Source organism: Balaenoptera musculus, chromosome X, assembly GCF_009873245.2.
Source record: "Balaenoptera musculus isolate JJ_BM4_2016_0621 chromosome X, mBalMus1.pri.v3, whole genome shotgun sequence".
NCBI lineage: Eukaryota > Metazoa > Chordata > Mammalia > Artiodactyla > Balaenopteridae > Balaenoptera > Balaenoptera musculus.
This window is the reverse complement of record NC_045806.1, coordinates 114,829,542-114,849,896: the sequence shown is the minus strand read 5'-3', so window position 1 is coordinate 114,849,896 and position 20,355 is coordinate 114,829,542. Positions and strand designations below refer to the sequence as shown.

At 50.7% G+C, this 20,355-nt stretch overlaps 1 protein-coding gene across 2 annotated transcripts; it reads right to left on the bottom strand.

Annotated features, from left to right (window-relative positions):
• Positions 1-419: 419 nt before the first annotated feature.
• On the bottom strand, positions 420-11,832 carry ZIC3 (Zic family member 3). Of its 2 annotated transcripts, none has more exons than XM_036839934.1 (3): positions 10,654-11,832; positions 9,382-9,545; positions 420-968 (listed from the first exon to the last, which is right to left on the bottom strand). In XM_036839934.1, the coding sequence occupies exons 1-3, from the start codon at positions 11,705-11,707 to the stop codon at positions 828-830; spliced, it is 1,359 nt and encodes a 452-aa protein (XP_036695829.1). In that variant the 5' UTR covers positions 11,708-11,832; the 3' UTR covers positions 420-827. The 2 variants fall into 2 exon arrangements, with proteins under 2 accessions (XP_036695829.1, XP_036695828.1); XM_036839933.1 differs by lacking the exon at positions 420-968 and adding an exon at positions 6,776-8,561.
• Positions 11,833-20,355: the final 8,523 nt, after the last annotated feature.

Sequence of the window (20,355 nt, the reverse complement as noted above, 5' to 3'; positions counted from 1 at the left end):
CCTTTAAGGTTATTTTTGGCTTTGTCTTTCCCTCTCTTTCTCACCCAAATAGCGGTGTTCAAATGCTCTTTTTTCTCCAAAGTCCTACCTCCAGTACTTCCTTCTAATCATCCCATTCAATCCTTGACTCTGAATTCTTCCCCTGACCTCCCCAGCACCTGGCCCTGAGTCCCTCTGGGAAAACACTGTGAGCTCAAAACAGTTGGTTGGAGTTTGTTCAGTGGGGTTTTTTCCCCAAGTTTATTGCTCAGTGAAAGCCAAGGTATATCATGAAAAATGTGAATAGAATATTAATTGTCCCAATTCAACAGGTTAATCAAGGTTATTTAGGGGCTATAGTTGTCACTGTAATAAAATAATCACAAAAAATAATTTAAATGGTTTTATTTAAGTCAAACAACAATTGTAGAGATCCTAGATATTGCTTTTTGAACACAAACATAGGAAATTAACAAAACAAGCATTCATACTTCTAGTTTTAAACACTTAAGTTCTACATGTGGAATGCAGATATTTGAAAGAGATTTTCAACAAGGTCAACACAATGTATGAGATAATACACACTGGGTTATGGATTAGGCTAGTCTTCACCTCCATCTTCCCGTTTATGATCCTAAATTGGCTGGGGGAGTGTGTGTGTGTGTGTGGGGGGGGGTGCTTTTTTGCTTTTTCATTTCACAAATGATTGCTCAACACAGAATGAAATACACCAAAAGAAGAAAATAGTCTTTTTATACCTAGGGAAGAAGCTACTACTCTTAAAATGATCACTTCAAGGTAACAGACATCCAAATTGATGTGGTTTTCTTTGAAACCTCATCAGTAACTCATTCTTGCACAGTAGGCTCGGCATTAACCCTGCGTTTAGGATAGGTAGTGTTATGGAGGGCTGGCTGCTGCACACCGACGTCAGTATCAAGTTCTTCATCAGGAATTAGAGACTGTCCCGGATACCAAGCAGGACAACACTGGCAAAAAAACAAAAAGTGAACTGCAGATAGGTCAAAACAAGCTACATTTACTCTTAGAAAAATTTCATAAAACATTACTGGATATGTCATTTTAAATGCTAGCTTATAATAAAACACGATGGAATCTTTTACTTTTAATACCTCATGTTCAAAGGTATTAAAGGTATGGTCTTTACATAGGTTGTGTTTTAATAAAACACATTAGACAACATACACATCTTATTAGAGAACAAACATTAAAAACCTGCCATCTGGGGGGCTTCCCTGGTGGCGCAGTGGTTGAGAATCTGCCTGCCAATGCAGGGGGCACGGGTTCGAGCCCTGGTCTGGGAAGATCCCACATGCCGCGGAGCAACTGGGCCCGTGAGCCACAACTGCTGAGCCTGCGCGTCTGGAGCCTGTGCTCCGCAACAAGAGAGGCCGCGATAGTGAGAGGCCCGCGCACCGCGATGAAGAGTGGCCCCAGCTCGCCGCAACTAGAGAAAGCCCTCACAGAAACGAAGACCCAACACAGCCAAAAAAATAATAAATAAATAAATTAAAAAAAAAAAAAAAACTTGCCATCTGGTGAAGGCTATTTTTATAGTTACTATAGAGCTCACGTTTCTCTATTCAATCAGATCAGTAAATGGGTTGAACTGTCATCACATTGAAAATATACAAAATTGTTTGCTCTATTAGATGATTTTTAAAGAAATATATTTTCTTTAGTTTTAACAGATTCTTGGCAACAGGAATCTTATTCAAAGAAGTTTTGCTCCTGTGTTAAGTTACTATCAGTCCAAGTGCTCTGAACACTCCCCCCTTTAAATGCTTCCTGCAAACTTAGTATTTCAAGCTGTAAATTTCAATAGTTATGGTAGAAACCAAACCTCAGTGGGAAAAGCAGTGCCCTTTGGAGTTGTCATTCAAACAAATATAAGAGTTCTACCAATTTATCACTTGTCTAGTTTTGCAGAAATTCCATTCACATAACTCCTATGAAAATCAACCACAGTTTTACCATATCAAATGACCCAAAGCACACCACAGGTATCCAGGGGAGATCGTTCACCAGTGCATCTTTAGCTTGATTTTAAAGTCAACCTTAGAGACAATCTGGGCGCTGCAGTTCTCAGAGACAAACTGCCTACCCACGGGCTAAAGATTTTTCAAGTTAATGAACTTTTCATGTGCCACACTTCTGGTACCAAGAGATTTAACCAGGAAAAAGCTCAAACCTCAGGGTTCAAACTACAGCATGAAAAAATAAAGTATACAGCAAGCACCATCTACTTCCTTTGATCTCTCAAAGATGTCAACACTCTATTCCAGTCCGGGGGTGGGGTGAAGTGGCTGAGCCCTGGAAGGAAACTTCACCCAAAGGGGGAAAAATCTGTTTGGTGGCAATTTCAAAACAAGTTTCCAAACTGCAGAAGGGACTCCAGCCCCTTTGACTTGCAGGAACCACACATAAGAAAAGGACAGAAAACACTACAAGGCAGGCTTATTTTAATTGCCCACAGGTTTCCAATGCAAAGCGCGACAACTTAAATGCATATTCCAAATTCTTGCTCCAAAGCCGTCTTCTTTGTGCACTGAAAAGGAGGAAAGACAACCCCATCAATTGTTCTCTGCAGATAAAGGCACTGTTTTGTAGATTTCCCCCAAATCTGAGCCAGCTTTGCTAATGACCTGCCCACCCACCTGGGGCCCTTCCTAAGGTGGCCCACGGGAGCTGCCCCACACCTTCAGGAGCCCAAATTCTCGACAGCGGGCAGCCCCAGAAGGCTGTCTTTTCGTTTAGCTGCTGGCCTCCACGAAGACGCAACCTGAAAGAATTCGTGCCGCTTATTTTTCTAGAGGAGACGGGGGTCAATGACTACATTTTTAAAGCCCCACATTGTTTTTTCCTCACGAAAGACATATGAAGGCGAATCTGCAACATTTTTCTGCAGAGAAAACACGGACTCGAGATCCCAGAGCTACCAGGGGTTCTTTCACACGCCAGTATTAAGGCAGTTAAGCAAAAGCTGAATGAAAGTTTTCGGAATCGCGGCCTTTTTTTCTCTTTTTTTCGTTAGACCACCAGCTGTTACAGCACACACAAAAGCGTACACAGTACTGTTTCTCATAGGCCCGCGTTTAAATGAGATATGCAGAAAACGGGGCCTGACGAACGTGTAGGGTTCGAAATCGCAACGGCACCTCCGTGTCGCTAATCCAGGGCATTTGGTTTGGAAACGGTGCCTCCGTGCTCCGCTCACGGGCCCCGCCATTGTCCTGGAAGAGAACGGTGTCCACTCCTTGGCATTTCGAGACTCGAAGGTGCTGGGGGATCCCGACACGGTCACGAAGCTCAAAATGGCATCCCCCACCCCAGAGGGCCCGGGAGAAACGATTTCAGTCGGGACTGGAGGGCGTGGCGGCCTCGAGTGGGTTTCAGGTCCAAGCCCCCCCCACCCCGGGAACCCCAGCCCCCAGAAGACTCGCCAACTTCCCACGCCCAGGATGCCCTGGAAGAACTTCTTCGCTTCCGTTTTTTTTTTTTTTTTTTTAAAAACAATTTTGCGCTCGGCCGCCACGACCTACATTCTCCCGCAAGGCGCTCCGAGCCGAGGAATAACAAGGGAGTTGAAACCACACAACAGTTCGGCAGCCCGCAGTCAGCGCTTTGCTGTGCTCCGCGGGGGTTCGCATCCGGCCGCCATGTTCCTGACCCGAGAGCCGCCCCCAAAACCAGCCCCCCTTCTCCCCAGCCCTCCCCTCCGCCCCCCTCCCGGCCCGGCCGAGGCCGCGGCGCTGCAAAGCCGCTTTCAACTCTTCCCCCGCCGCCCCCTCGCAGCGAAACCCGACTCGACGGCTGCGGGCTGTGCGCCTGCGCGCGGCGCGGGCTCAGGAGCGGGCGCGGGGGCGGGCGCGGGGGCGGGCGCGGGGGCGGGCGGGGGAGGCCGGCGGGCTCCCGGCCGCGGCTTGAAAAGGCCGGAGCGACGGGGAGCGGGGGAGGGGTTGGGGCCCAGGCCGGAGCCTACTCTTTCCTCCCAGCGGGTCACCGCTCCAGCCCCGGCGCGGCTCTCACACGTGCGCGCTAAAAACCCACTTCAAAGTCTGTTCTTGGCGCGGGGGCGGCCCCCGGGCCCTCGCGCGGGCCGCCAACCAGGCCCCGAGCCTTGCCACCCCCTCCAAAACCCTGGCGCGGCGACGAGACCGGGAGGGCCGAGCGCGAGAACGCTCGCTTAAGAGCCCCGGGCGCCGGGATCGGCCTTCGGGCGTGCGGGTACCTCCCTCCCTCCCCCACCCCACCGCCGCCTTAAGAAAATGAATGGAACACAAAGTTTGCGGCCAGCGCTGCGCTGTGGCCATCGGAGCTCACCATTGTTTGGGCTCGTATTGACCCCAGGTCCGGATTAGGTAGCGGCTGATTTCTGCTTTACAGCCCCGCCGGCCTAATGAGGCCGGGAAGGCGATGGGGCGCGAAGCGTCCTCGGAGCCCGGGCGACCGCCGGCTTACGGCCGCCAAGGGCCCTGTAGGTGGAGGTCAAAGGGTCAGCTGGCCGAGACCGCGAGAGAATTGACCCTAGGAAATGAGGTCCCCTCCTCCCGGCCCCAGCTTCGAACGGGCCTTGCAAGAACTTGGTGTGTGGACAGGGACCCCGGGCGCCCCGACGAGGGGCCTGAGGACCCCGAGCGGGAGCCCTGACTTCCGCAACGCCTGGCCTCATCCCGGGGCAAAGCCTGACTAGGCTTGAGCCCCGAGGGGGCAGACAGCCCGAGAGAAAACCAGCCTAGCTGCCGGGCGGAGATGCCGCGCTTCAGGGGATGAGCACGCCGGTAGCGATTCTCTCAGAAACTTAAGTGGAAAGAAGCCCTTAGACTTTTTTCGTTTGTTTGGGGGGTTTTATAAGGGGAGGAGAAGGAGCCAGGGGCGAAGAGGCGAGGAGACAGCAGGCGGCGAGGAGGGGGGGAGGGGCGAGGAAGTCCTGAACACAACTTTCCTGGGAGGCTTTGTGAACGGAGGAGGTCCCAGCTAACTCTCCAACCTCCGCAGTAGCTAGGACCGACTGCCCTGCTTAGCCTGGACCCTGATCTTTAACCTTCCAAGCTGGATGAAGTCCAGACTTCTGTCTGCGTGGAAATAGACACCTTCCCCTTCCCCACCCAACGTGGAAATCTTAAACTAAACCACCCATTTTGGAAAAGATGATGGACTTTTAACAAAGGTCTTACCAGGTGCAAGAAGTAAAATAACAGGTCGATTACTGAGAACCCAGCTGACATTCATGGTTTCCAGCTGATCTATCTTTAGGGCTGCAAGGGTTTTTTGTTGGGGGGTGGGGGGTGCGTATTCTTTAAGGTATTTACTGAAAATTCAAGAATGTCAATGTGCACTCCCAGAGTCATATTATAGGAAGAAAATCTGTGAAAAGTTTTCTACTAACGTAAACTTTTCTTTGCAACAAATGACAAGGGCAGAGGGATAGACTATTTGAGAAATACGATGCTACACCCAGATTAGAGGAAATCATGTAGAGGGGCAAAACTTTTACATTATCTTAATATAGGTTATCATCATTGTTCATTGGCATCTTCCCCTCTTAGGACACAATGCTCTACTGTAAATTTTTATGGTAGAGTAATTTCAAGCCTAGTAAAGAAAGAGCAAACTCTTCTTTATGTGTCCTAAGGAGATGTTTAATTGTTTAATATATTTAATGCGGAGGGGTGGGGGAAGCAAGTTTCTGAAATAATCTTTCAACCAACCCATCATTCTACTGCCATTTAAGGTTAGGTTACATTGGGGGTGGAGAGGGAATTCATAGAGAAAACAGTAAACTGTGGAAGTTAAATGCATATTTCGGAAGAAAAACATTATTTAGACTTCAGTTGGAACACATTTAGAGCCAATCTTATGAGTATGCACTTTCTGAAAACTTGCTGAGCATTTAAAATGGTCTCTGGTTTGAAGTGAAGGAAAAATCCTGAAATAGGAATTTGGTCCAGCACCCTCAATGTCAAGGTCAAGATTGGAATGTCTGGGCTAGGAGTGGTAGACTGACCAGGTTACCTGCTCATCACTTGTGAAGTCATCCCAATCCGTTCATGGCATTCAGACCCTTGCCTTGTCTATTGGTGGAGGAAAGTGCAAAAAAACGCATCCAAAGCATGTTGCAATTCGAAACTGTCAATAATTAACTGTTGACAAAGATCAGTAGCTAACTTAAAATACACTGCTTCAACTGTGTCCAGGGAATCAAAGTTTCTTTTAATCATCAGAACTTCTCTGGGCATTTCAATTTAAGGTCGATTTATTTGAACATGGAAAAAAATCAGGCACCAAATACAAAAATGTTATAAATAGATGTGCCAAGACTTTATTTCTTCAAAAAGAACAATAAACAAAATTCTAGAATTCAAAATGATTATGTATAATACCAAACTGACTGCCACCAAAAATCCTAGAGCACTGCCCCTTCAAGAGAAGGAGGTACTTGGCCTATTCATTACATTTCTAAATTCTTTACAATTCCTTATCTCCACCATTCTATTTGCTGATTTGCAAGTTGGTTATTCATGAAGAGATTGGGCTCTCAATATTAAACAGCACCCTAAATTAGTAAAAAAACAAAAAACAAAAAAACCTCTCTCAGTACTCTACCCACTCCACCCCCCCAAAATAGCAATCACTTTCTTTTTCATATAAGTGTAAGAGAACTGTTTGTCCAAATGAGTTGCTTCGCTGAAGATTAAATGGATTGTTAATATTTTATCACAAAGCAAACAACCATTTTTCATTGTTATTGATTTTAATGGAAACAATGCTCTTAACATCTTTGCCTACAAACCATGAACTTTAAAAATACATATTTTGCAAATTTTTTTCTTTCCATAATATTTCAGAACCGCTGCAGTTATTACACCGCTATAAAAATGTTATGAATAATTGTGATAATTACGAATTGTACTATATACAGCAAAACAAACCAGCCTTTGCCTTCCAAAATTGTAAATGGACTATGGTTCTTTTAAGAAGCACTTTAATCATAAGTAAGCACGGCTCGACTGGCCTTACTCATCACCACTGTTTCAGACACATGCTTACTTTTGAAAATATATAGATAGCTAGATAGATTTGATAGGCAGATTAGATAAGTCATAGATACAAACATATATAGGTATATGGGTGATCTCTCAATAGAATAGACAGACATGCATCTTGCCGCAATGTTCATTTTTATGTAAGATAATAAAAAAAAACTAAGGGACATAAAACTCATTAGGTTACCTTATGTTTATATATGTAGGGCAGGGATGATTAAATCCAGCTTCTCAGTCTTTGAAGTACAAGATTGAGATGTCATGGCCACTAACTGAATTGATCAGTAATATTTGATTTGCATGCCGAAAATCCAGGACAAACACATTTAAACTCGCAGTTAAACAACCATCTGAGCTAAAGAAAGGAGGGTCTTCCCAGATGGAAACTGACACTGTAAAGAATCTATACTGCAATAGAAAAATAATTTAACAATTAAAAAAGGGATCTGAGTGAGTTATAAATACCAACAAACAAGATTTCATTTGCTCTCGTCTCCTCTTTGTAGAAGGAGGCTGTTACAAAACAAGAGAAAGGAGTCAGTGGTTCAAAAATTGTAAATTGTGTTCTTTCAAAACAATAAAATTTAATGCTAAAGCGGTTATAATCAAAAGCTGTACAGAATTTGTTAGAAAACATTTTCCATAAATATTGTTCAGTTCCCGGCACTTGTAGCAATAATTAAATTACAAACGATAAATATGGCATCAATGGATATGTATTTACAAAAAAAAAAGTCATTACAAAAGGCAACTGTATACTAAACGTCACAATCTGTGTAGAGTAACATCACATCCTCAGCCTGAAAAAATACTGAACAACAGTTTCGACCCCATTAGACAAAAATACATTCACAAGTGTAATGCTTTGAGGAAAAGTTCAAGACATAACAGGACTTTGGCACGGTTTAAGACTGTGAGAGTTTAAACAATCACCACTAAGGCGAAGATTTTTCCATCAGTTTTAACATCACCACCACCACCAATAAGCCTTCTATAACTTCCTCTCAGGAAACAGGACAAGAGTTAAAATGAACTGAAGGCGTTTAGGGATGGGGTGAGCAGAGAGCAAGAGAAAAGGGAGGAAAAAGCAGTGAGAAGGTTTTTTTTTTTAATCCTTCAAATGCCAAAACATATTTTCTAATCCTGAGAAAAAAGGGCATGGCTACTTTTGGATCTTGCCCCAAAACCTTCCTGGACAATTGCAATTAACAAGATGTAGCCCTATGTATGGCCTCTTGCCTTAAAACTCCATTTCCATCTGATTGGTCTCAGTTTTCTTTTTAAAATGCATTTGGTCCATTCTATGGTTAACAGGGTTTGTGTTTGTGTTTGTCCTCAGACGTACCATTCGTTAAAATTGGGAGGAAGTCCAGGGTTGTGGCTGGTGCTAGTTTGAACTGCAGAAGGGGTTTTAGTGGTATCTTTACTGTTTGCAGAAGCTATAGCGGGTGGAGTGGAAGATTCATAGCCTGAACTGGCAGCAGGGGAGGAATCTGACCCTTGAGATTCATGAACCTAAAATTAACATGTATATATTATAATGAATATAATTCCAACTGGCATTGTGCAAGCAAAAACAAGAGCAGAATTAGAGCACTGTAAGAGCAAGACCGCCCAGTGACCCACTTAAAAGAGAAATGCTGCTGATTTGGGGGTTTTGTTTTTAATTTCCACATTATCGATGTCTAGAAAACCCCAAGATGTTCGCCAACAAAACAGTCTGAGTCCTAAGACTGGCATTATGGAAAAGGAATAAAGCACTCTGATTTACTCATGCCCCTTCAGAAATGCTTTCTCCGCGGATGGAGCGGGGTAAGCACGTAGTCTTTGGGGCCCTACAAAATACTCCGGGCCCAGGTTTCGCCAAGCCCGCTTTGGCTTGGGAAAACAGGTACAGAGGAAGGTGGCACGGGCGCCCTGGGCGCTGCGAGGTCTCAGACAAATGCGTGGGAATCCCACCGCGCTCCTCGGCCCTATTGTTTTACCGGAAGCCGAAGAGGGAATGAACCACCCGCCCCCGGGTTCGGCGCGGGCACTCTCGGTTCCCACCGCGGGCTGAGCCGGGTAGAGGCGGCCACTGCGACCTCCAGCCCTGGCGAGCTCGGTTAGAGCTTCCCAGTAAACAACTGATTGTTCCCTCCGCTCCCTCCTCCTCCCCACTGTGCTCTCCCCCGCCCCCCTCCGGGTCCCCAAAATGGGTTCAAGGTGTCAACGCTGGAGCAAATCGGATTTAACGTGGAAGATACAGGGTTGGCAGCGCAGGCGCTTCCGTTCCGCGACCCGGCGTCGGGCCGAGTGTTTATAAACCGCCGACCGCTAATAAAGAGGTAATTACCTTCATGTGCTTGCGCAGGGAGCTCGGGTGCGTGTAGGACTTGTCGCACACTTTGCAGATATAGGGCTTGTCCGAGGTGTGCACATGCATGTGCTTCTTGCGGTCGCTGCTGTTGGCAAAGCGTCTGTCACAGCCTTCAAATTCACATTTGAACGGTTTCTCACCTGCAAAAGGCAGAAACGCAAAGGGGGGTGAATATGGTCAGGGGCCGCGAGCTTCCTTGGGCCGAGCAGCGGGAGACAGAGCGCCCGGCGGTCTTCCCCGAGAGGGAGCGCCGACTGGGGGCGGCTGTGGCATCTCTTTTCCCTGGAGAAAAATGGAGAGCGCGGGTTGAGCCTGCTGGGGTGGGGAGTGGTGGTCGGGGGCGGGGGTGGGGCAGGGCCGGCCCAGAACCTGCCCGGCCCTTTGTTCTCGCGCGGGATGGAAAGCCCCTGGCTCCTCCAAAGTTGCCCCTGAGTTGCGGTACCCCCCTACCCGGCCCGGGGCCTCCAAGCGCAGCCCTGTTGTGCCGATATCTCGGCGTTGCAGCCAAGGCCGGGCGGGACAATGGACCGGGGACAGGACAATCCCTTTTAGTTCCTCCTTTGTACCTTTTAATTTGCCTCTTTCAAATGCAGCGATTTTGCTAAGCCCAGTATTAAAAAGCTTGGGTCGTCGTACTTAACGTTCGAAAAGAGAAAACTATATAAATCCAGGGGCTCCGGACAGTTTTACAAGATGCTCTGAACAAACCACGAAACTGTCGTGCCTTTTCTACTTTAGCTTTCCTCCCGGAGGACTGAAATGAACCTGGAACTCCAAATAAAAATAGTTTGACAAAAGTATCATTTAATTAGGAGATGTGCCAATCAATGGTAAAAAAGAGCGGAAGTAACCGAAAGTTAGTTTTCATTAGCATTTCTATGGTTGCCTCCCCCGACTGTGTGCCGAGACTAAGTCGCTTGTAAGCAATTCCTCTCCACACGTTCGGAGTCCCTTCATAGTAACCCAGAAAGAGACAAAAAGAGGCGGCGCCAGTTTGTTCCTGGGCGCGAGAAGGTTCCAATTAGTTCCTGAGACCGCAGAGCCGTCTGCCCGGGAAGCTAGAACTGGGCAAAAGCGCCGCGGGGCGGGGAAGGCGAGAGGTAGAGGGACAGTGACAGCGCTACTTCTTCGAGCGGCCCCGGAGGGGCGCCGCCCCTCTCTCTCGCCGCCACCCCTCGCTCCCTCGCGCTGAAAGTCGGCTTCGTGGCGCGGTGCCGAGGCGGACCCCGCGCCCGCCCTCCCCCTTACCTGTGTGGGTCCTCTTGTGGATCTTGAGGTTCTCGGAGCGGGCAAAGATCTTCCCGCAGCCCGGGAAGGGGCAAGGGAAGGGCTTCTCGCCCGTGTGCACCCGAATGTGATTGACCAGTTTGTACTTCGCCTTGAAGGACTTGCCCTCGCGGGGGCACTCCTCCCAGTAGCAGACGTGGTTGTTCTGCTCCGGGCCCCCCACATGCTCCATGGTGACATGTGTCACCAACTCGTGCATGGTGCTGAAGGTCCGGTCGCAGCTCTTCTTGGGCCGGCTCAGCTGAGCCTCGTCGATCCACTTGCACGACAGCTCCTGCTTGATGGGCTGCCGCATGTAACGGAAGAAGGCGCCGGGCCCGTGGTGGGCCGCCACGTTCACGCCCATGTTCATGTTCATGGGGCTGTAGTTAGGGAACTGCGCGCCGGCCGTGTAGGGGTCCGTGCGCGGGCTGGCCACCGGGCGGTACGGGTCGGCGCGGCCGAACAGCTCTCCGCGCAGCCCCAGGTGGACCTGGTTGTTGTCCACGTGCCCGGTGGGCGACGGGTGCCCGGCGCCCTGCTCGTGCAGCCCGGGGAAGAGCAGGTAGCCGGGGGGCTCAGGAATGCCAGCCGGAGCGTGCAGGCTGCTCGCCGAGCCGGCGAAGAGCCCGTGCTGCCCGCCACCCGAGGCCGCCTCGCCGAGCCCAGAGCCGCGCTGGCGGAACAGAAAGTCGCGAGTGGAGTTGAAGGCGGCGGAGGCGGCACCGCCGTAGCTGGGCACCTGGCCGGCGTGGTGATGGTGGTGATGGTGGTGGTGATGATGGCCCAGGGCGTTGGCGTAACCCGAACCCTGCGGCGTGAACGCCGAGCTCTGGCCGGAAGACAGATCGTGAGCCGCGGCGGGGCTCAGCTTGAAGGCGGCGGCGGCGGCGGCGGCGGCGTGGGGCGAGTCCCCGAAGGGATTCAGCCCAATGCCCGCCGGCTCGCGGTTGGGCATCTCGTGGTGGCGCGGCGCGCCGAAGCTGCCCACTCCCAGCCCGGGGAACTGCGGGCCTCCGTCCAGGAGCATCGTCATGGGTGGGGCGTTCTGGTCACCAGCGATCCGGCTGAAATGAGCGAGGGTGCGGGCGAAGGAGATCTCCGAAGTGTCGCAGTCGGAGAGGGGTGGCGGCGGTTGGACACAGTCGGGAGACCCCCAAGGCAGTACCAGGGGCTGCAACTTTCCGTCGCTGCGAGAGTCTCCTGCAGAGGGATAGGAGGGAGGAGGGGAAGTAGAAGGACCTGGGGGGGGGAGGAGGGGGGAGAAGGGAGGAGAAAAGACTCTGGGACTAGATCTGATTTAACAAACTAACAAGCGCGCACAAAGAAAAATAAGCAAAATAATAAGTGGAGGGCGGAGTTTGCCAATCCTGTCCAGGTCACCCCTCCTCTCCCCGAGAGCGCACAACCGCGGGGCCAGAAGGCTCCCTCGGCACGGGCCTCACGGCTAGACTGCGCTTAGAAGCAGAGCCAGCTCGCGGCCGGCGGGCAGGAGGCAGGCTCGGTCCTCGCGGCTCGCCGCGCCAGTCCCAGCCTCTTCGCCTCCAGAGTAATGTCCTTGGACTGATAAAGTCACTCACTCACTCCTCTCACATAAACCGAGCGGGAGGCCGCGCGGCGAGGGCCAATGGGGAGCCAGCTGGCCCGCGGTCACCTGACCCCCGGCCCCGCAGCCTATTGGCCGTCGCCACACTGATTGGCAGCGCGGAGCGGGGAACATGGCAGCCGCGGCCGAGCGGCCGCCGCTGATTGGGCCGTGGCCGGGAGCCTGGCAGGTGAGGCGGCGGTGGCCGGGCGCCCGCGAGTGGGCTCCGCGGGGCTGGCGCTGCCGTGGGGAACTGGAGCCAGGCTCAAGCTGGCGACCGGCGGGGCGGAGCCAGGGCCTCTCCCTGGCTTTCCTCCCGCCAGAAGCGGGCGAGCACCCCTCGGGCGCGCTTTACCCGCTTTGGCCAAATGAACTCTTTGCCGCGCGAGGATCGTTCCCACCGTCGGCGCGGCGCTGGACGTCCAGCCCCGCTTGGGCCCCCTCCGCCTCAACACCTCGAGAATGTGCCCCCTCCGCGGCCTCAGGGCGCGGATCCCAGGGCGAGAACAACAGTTCCACTCTCGCGGCCCATTAGCCGCGTCCTCCCCACGCGCCACTGTGGGCCCTGATGTCCCCGAGAGCCCGGACCCAGGCCGGCCGGCTCGCCGTCTGTGACCCAAGCTGCTGCCGGCCGGCCGAGGCCCGAAGGAGGAGAAATGGTTACAGTTAGAGCCATCTCCCTTACTTCCGTCTGAGCCGCGCATTGACTCTTTGGTTTGTGAGTCGTGGCTGTAGTATACTGTCCCCACCACTGTCCCCGCCATCCCCCCCACGACACACCAGGCACAAGACGGCAAACACATATAACACGGTAAACTCGCACACACCACAGTAAACACGCACACAACTAGCAACAGTAAGTACACACAACCCAGTAACACAACAAACTACACATAAAACAGTAAACAGGCACACAACAAATTAAACACACAACAGGATAAACACACGCACGTAACAGCAAACACACAGAAGCACAAATACTAGACATGCACAGTGTACACTTAGCCTGTGCACACCAAACATGCACACAGCACACTACACAGCAAACTCACTAGACACACACAGAATCAGTGCCGTTTTCAAACCACAGGGCTAATCAGCTTCGAATTCTCAACATTTTCAAATGCAAAAGTGGGGGGCGGGAATGGGGATTGTGAGGTGGAATTTTCTTCCCTCTGAACTGCCAAGGCTTTGCCCTCTTCTGCTCCTACCCGGAGAAGCATACAGTGACCTCGGGAACTTCTTACCCTTAAGGATTGACTTTCCAGGGTTGTGTGTGGGATCACTGTCCCCTCTCCTGTCTGGTGCGAGGTCTTTCTGGACATAATGACCAGGTTCAGACAGGGCTATAAATCCACTCATTTTTTGTCCAGCAGGGCATTTGCGAAGACTGTAGGAGAGTGAGAGTGAAAAGAAAAGGCGGCGAGAAAGATGGCTGTGATTGTCACACCCCGAAGAGAGCCGAGCCCCAAAGTCTGCGCCTTGAGGCAGCCTCACAGCCTGGCCGCCATCTCTCTGTAGGAAACCGAACATCTGATCAAGTTCAGAGGCGCTTGGCGAGACCGCCTCAAGCAGCGCTTTATAACTGCAGCCTTTCACTTCCTGCCCCCCCAATCCGCCTGGCCTGGTCAAGACTTCACCTTCTTTCTTTGCCAGTTTGCTGGGGGGAAACCCTGCCGGTAGCGCACTTACGTAGTCACCCCCTCCCTTCAAACTCGCCCCAATTCTCCCTCTACATCAGAGCTCTCTCCCCAGGTTGGAAGGTGAGTTCACTGCTGACTTAAATTATTACATCTACTGAAAACAGGCTCTCCAAGACTGGCTTCCGTGCTGCTCAGCAGAGGGTTTCTTTGCGGGGGGGGCGGGGCGGGGGGAGGAAATGTTCACTGAAGAACAAATAAGCCTAAATCATGCAAATGAATTCCCTGGAGTCAGGTTTACAAAAAGGGATGATTGCTTTTCTTTCTTTTTCCCATTTCTTCCCCCTTCCCCCTTTTATTTTCTCCCTTCCTTCTACCTCTCTTCACCTCCCACCAAGCCGCACGGACCCTGGGCGCACAGCTGGTCTGAAAAAGTTTGGATTTCCTACCGGCGCCATCCCCGAGGAGAGCGGGGCTCGGGGGCGGAGAGGAGGTGGCTCTCGAGCCCTAACCCGGCCAGCGCTGATGCGAGGGTTTCCGGGGAGCCCCGCCAGGTACCCCGAGAACCAGGGGCCCGGCGCGTTTGGGAGTCCGGGCCGGCAGCGGGGCGAGGAGCCGAGGAAGGAGGGCGCCGAGGGAGCCTCGCCTGCCCCTTTGCGGGGAGGGGTCCCGAGCGCAGGGCAGGGGATGTCGCCGCCGCTGACCTACCCGGTGCCCAGTGTCCGTTTTGATATGGCCACATTCCGATAATTAATTGCCTCCAGCACGTGCTCTGTAGTCCCAGGAACAAAAAGGCATAATTCAATTAGGTCATCAACCGAGAAGTGGGGAGGGGGGATGCTTGTTAAGGGGCCGACCTGAGGCGGTTCAGCCAGGCCAAAACCCCGGGCGGTGGAGCCCTTCCTGGGGCAGCCCGGCCCAGCCCGAGTGTGCGACTCTGAGGGGGTGTCGTTGCTCGTTGGGGCGCAGGGACCCCCGATGCCCCCAAGAGGACGAGGCTGGGGACTTTGTGAGCAGCAGGGCAGAGGCAGGCCATTTCGAATTCTATTTCGGTTGGTCTGAGTGGAGGTTTCTTTCTGGGGAGGGGGAACCCTGACCCTTGGAACGCGATAGAAAGCGAAATACCTCCAGATATAGCAAGTTGCTGCAAAAGAAAACAATCCCCCCCCCCGCAAAGCAAACCACTTCTGTTGGGCAATAATAATAATAATAAGCGAAGTTCTCCTGATTACCTGCAGCCCCCGCCCCTCAACTTACTTTTCGGAGGAGACTCTGAGAACAACTTCGGGGGACAGGGGGCTTTAGGGAGCTGAGTCTGAGAGCAGAGTGGTGGCGGAAAGAGGCAAGTGAAGAAAAGTTTTTTTCTGCACACAGGCTGGGTCGAGGCAGAAGAGAGCTCTGGTTTCTTCGTTTCTCAGGTAGAGGAAGGAATCACTGGGCAGGGCAGGGCAGGGCAGGGCGACTGGAATCCAGGGGTCGTGGTTCTTATTTTATGCTAGAACCGAGGCTCCCTCGGCAGCTTTGGCTTACTGGGGTTTACATGTGTATTAGGCGGCGTAAATTAACCAATAAATCTCTTTTATGCGTCCCCCAGTTGTATGTGGTCTGGTCTAAATATCCACATGTCTGTACGGATAGGAAATATAATGGGATCCTTTCCCTCACACTGAGTTCAAACAGTAAATAGGAAAAAGATTTATTTTCATGCCCACATCTGAAGCAATAAATAAAATCAGAGAAACTGATCATTGCCAAACGAGCAAAGCATTTGAGCCAGAATTTTAGGATCCATCTTGGAGAAGCAGGAGGGAAACAGAACGTCCAGAGGGGCAGTAGGGACGAACTGGTTTCTCCATACAACCCAGAGCCCCACTCTGCAGCACTTTTCTCTTCAATCCAGCCTACTAAAAAACAAAACATGTACAGCAGTTGTGCTATCGGGCAGAATTTCTTCCTAAACACATTTTCCGTGGCGGACATGAAATTATCCTAAGTCGGAGACCTAGCAATTTTAAGTCCAAGGGAAACACTGCGGTCTTTTCTTCTGTTTTGTATTTAGAAAAGACTTGCAATCTAACACTCGCAACATTTTAAAGACCCTTTAAACCCAGCAAGGGGATTTCCGTTCTGCCAATGCTTCCTGATTTATTTCAATAAATGAATCTTTGAATCCAGGAAAGGAATTATTCCAAGAAGCTGAATTTGGTCCCCCTGCCTCTTCCTAGCGAAGCACAAAGTGTTTCTCGTTGAAACATGTCCTTGAAACTCACCATTATTCGCAATTTTTTTTCCTGGTAAACGACAATTTCTTTACATCAATCCCCACCCTCTCTTCAGAGTCCCAGATCTTTTTAAAAGAAAAACTGCAAATCGCAATAAAAAATGAAGGGGGAAGAAAGCTGGGAAAGGAATGCGTTTTTAACTCCTCTTTATTTTTATGCTAAGATAAAGCTCTTAATTGGCTTCAGGGGCCGAGCTAAACTATCGATCTCGGGAGCTCCGGGACTAGGGGACACTCATCAACCGCTCATTTGGGGTCCAGATTTTATTGGCTACATCAGAGTTTTCACTACCCTCTCATCATTTGACAAAAATTTTATAAGTCCTGGATACCTTTAAATTCAATATAGAATGAACAAATAGATATTGTTAACCAACCCTTTTAAAAAATCCGTTTTGTCTTTGTCCTCTGCAGTCCACCACATATCGCTGCCCAATGTAATGAAATGCAAACCAGACAGGAATGAGACATTTTCATTCATTGTACTTGTCAATCAAGGCTGTGCAGATAGATAGACAGATAAACGATAGATAGATATTTGAACTTCAGAGACACAGGCTGAAGTAAATAGGGTTGAACTTGGAGAAAGGCAGGAAGTTGAACTAGAGCTATCAGAATCTAGTTTGAGATTATGAAGAGAGCCCTGGAAATGCAGGAAATGGAGTGAAACCCTAGGCAGTGGGCAGTGTTCTGTCACTAGCCAAGTCTGGGTGCCAGGCTCATGGGGAGCCATGGTCCTGGCCCACCAGGACCTGCAGCCAATGAGTACCTTTATTGCCCTGGGGGTGCCTAGATGTTAGCCTCCAGACTCTAAGGTACACTGGGAGGGGCTCTGGATGCCAGAAGGACAAGTCACATTGAAAGAAGACTTCCCCTTCCCTTGGGATCAGAACCCTTTGTAGGTAGGAAAGCACTTAGGCAAGCGGAGAGGGAGATCCAGGCAGGGGCAGAAATACGCAATGATGCATTTGATATGTGATTCCAAGTCCTCCCCCAGTCACCTGAAGAGATGGAGGAAGGAGAATGGATTTGGGGTGCAAAGCTTGCCTAACATTCTGGAGCTCTCATTTACCCAGGGTCCCAAGTTCCTTCTAACTGCTAAATGCTCCATTAGTCATAGTAAATGATTTCGGCTCCAAAACAAGTGGAGAGAAGCCTTGACTCTCCTGAGGTACTTACTTATTCATTTCCCTGCTTTGAGACAGGATCCTGCAGCCAAGGTGACAGGAAGGGTACCTGTGGAGCACATCATGGCTTCTGGCAGTGACTCTCATCCTTGATGCCCCGGCATCCCAGCTCCACTTCCCTATTCCAGGCCTCTTCCACCATTCGCTCTTCCTCCTTCCCTTCTCCCTGGGGGGCAGATGCTGCATTACCTGAGTTATCTTCCCTTTTGCCCAAATTGGAGTGAGAATCCCTGCCACCTAAAGAAATGCTGTCCCTGGCTCATTCAACTCCCAAGGAACTTTATATAGTTCAGGAGCGGCATTTTTAAAATCGAATTGCCTGTGGTTTTTGCATTTGGTTTGGATTCACTCCTCTAGTCCTTTCCTAGTGAAGGGACAGGAGGAAAGGGCTTTGATATTAAAACAAAGCATGGGGGCCTCGCTTCTCACCTCTTCCCCCACCCCCAAACAGACAGAGTGGAGGTGAATTAGACTAACTTGTAGCATGAATGTGATTTGGCAACTGGCAAACCAAATCTGGCCTGTTGTATTTGTATGGCCCCAGGAGCCAAGAATTTTTTTTTTAATCTTTAAAGAGTTAGAAGTAGAAAAAGAAGCAGGAGGAGAAGGAAGGGGGTGGGGAGATTATGCTACAGAGACTGAATGTGACTTGCAAAGCTAAAATATTTTCTATATGACGCTTTACAGAAAACGTTTGCTGACCCCTGGACTTAGAGGTTGAACGGCAGCCTTCACGGAAGCTAGGTATTCCTAACCGGTGGGTTTTATCCACCATCACTCTCCTACTTTTCAAGCTTCATTTTGCATGAGATGATTTTTTTTCAGCCTCACATGTCAATTATTTCCGGGGATAACTTTGGCTTTGGAGAAAGGCGAATAGTAGAGTCAAGGGAGGATGAGCCCGAGGGAGAGTGAGAGGACAAGAAGAGAGGAGAAAGGAGAAAGAGTTGTGAATATCTCAATCCGTGACTGGGTGACCTCTGACCCTGAGGGTGGTTTTATTGTCTTTCTTCTTTGGCTAGAGATACATAGTTTATTGACCCTTTCTGCATGATTGAGCCCTGAGGGGCAATTGCAGCCGCCAAACCCAGCGACACTTGTGAGCCCAGGCTAAGGCCGTTGAGCAGCCTGCCTTCAGGAAGCCCAAGGGAAGCGACCCCAGTTCCCCCGGCCTGAGGGTCTCTGAGGAAGAGAGGTCAACTCTTCCCCAATTCAACTGCTCCTCCTCAGCGAGGGCCTGGACTTCATCCCTCGCCTCTTTCTCTCCCAGAAACACTCCCTCCCTTTCTCCCATGGACAAATGCTGTCAGCCAGTACACTTGGGCAAGGATTTTAGGCCCCCTCCCTTTGAATGCCCCTCCTTTCTTTAAAACTATAAAGGTAGGTTAATATAAAGATCCCAGGGTGCTCCCAACAACCTTAGCTTGTCCTCTTACGTTTGTCTCTCCCCTCCTCTTCTTTCCTCCCAGACTCCAGCCCTATCAGGAATTTCTCTACAAGGTTGAAATTTCTCCCTGCCCTCAACCTTTGTCCCCTCAGACTCAGTTTTTGTAGATCACACTTCACCTTTTGAACCTGGCCCAGGCTGGCAAACAGAGTCAACAGTTCCTCCAGACACAAGGAGTCACTCCACTCTGGGATGCTCAGTTAAATTTGAATGTCAAATAAACAATGATTTTCTTAAGTATGTCCCAAATATTGCATGGGAGATACTTACACTGAAAGATTATTCCTCCTTTGTCTGAAATTTGAATTTAACTGAACGACCTGTATCTTATCTGGTAACACCAAGATTCAGGCGCCTGGCCTAGAAGGCCTAAATGAGCTGAGGAGCTAGGCTAAATTGCCTCAACAGGGAGAGGCGGAGGACCAGGCATCACGTGCCTAGGGGAGTGGAGAAAGAGGGACTTCCCTGAACCTAGGGTTTTCCACAGGCGCCATTTGCGAAAAATCAGTCTGGGGACCCGTGACCCCAGCAAGCCCAAGGGTGCCATTTCTCTCCAAGCTGGCCAGGAGCCATCTTGGTGGGGCTATGCGGAAGACCGACTTTTTTTTTTTGGCTGCGCTGAGCCGCTGAGGGATCTTAGTTCCCCGATCCCTCAACAGGGATCGCATTTGTGCCCCCTGTGGTGGAAGCGTGGAGTCTTAACCACTGAACCACCAGGGAAGTCCCGAGGGCACGATATTGACAGCAAGCCCCCTCCTGGCCCTGCCTAGAGAAACCCTCAGCTCTCGGAAGGCGGGAGGGGGCCGCAGACCTCTGGGACTAGCCCCCTCCCCTGCTGCCGCTCCCAAACTGCGCCCCCTAGGGCTCCCGCCTCCCCTCTCAGAGCAGGTCCTTAACCCCTTGATGGAAACCCCGTGTGCTACTGACTGCAGGGCCCCGCCCCCGATAAACAGCAGATGTTGCGGAAGGACTCGTGCACTGGGGACCTTGAGACCCCGTGCCCTGCAGGCCTCGAGGTCCCGTGCGGTGACCTCTTGCCACCCCAGCGGGACCGGAGGCTGGGATTGGTTGGCTTGTCCTTTCCTAATTTGCTCTGCCTGTGTGCACCCGAGGCCCCCTCCCCAGGATCCAAATTCCACACCGACCTGGCCCCCAAAGACCACTGTGCCTTGCCCCCTCCCCCCCCTTTCGATTTGAGCAAGAACGCCCAATGGGCCCTTGAGGAGTTCCCAGAGCCTGGGGTCCCTCTGCCCAGCCCTGTCCTTCTCCCAACCTCCACACACACACACACACACACACACACACACACACACACACACACACACGCTTCAGTCAACACCAGTTGTGCAGAAACCCCTTTACAGCCTTCCAGGGCAAAAGGTCAAGTTTTCCTCAGGACCAAGGCCCTTGTGAAATGCATTTTATCAGCAGACATCCATTTTCCTCCCCTCCTGTTTCCCCACCCCATCCCACATTTCTTGATAGAGGTTCTTATCTATCTACCTATAAAATGTAGAGGAAAAAAGCACGGCCTAGAACATTCT

Coding starts and splice junctions, on each gene's coding strand:
- ZIC3 (XM_036839933.1), bottom strand. CDS start 11,707: ATGACGATGCTCCTGGACGGAGGCCCGCAGTTCCCCGGGCTGGGAGTG. Junction 9,546..10,653: donor CCACAAGAGGACCCACACAG/GTAAGGGGGAGG, acceptor TGCCTTTTGCAG/GTGAGAAACCGTTCAAATGT. Junction 8,562..9,381: donor CCCTGCGCAAGCACATGAAG/GTAATTACCTCT, acceptor TGTTAATTTTAG/GTTCATGAATCTCAAGGGTC.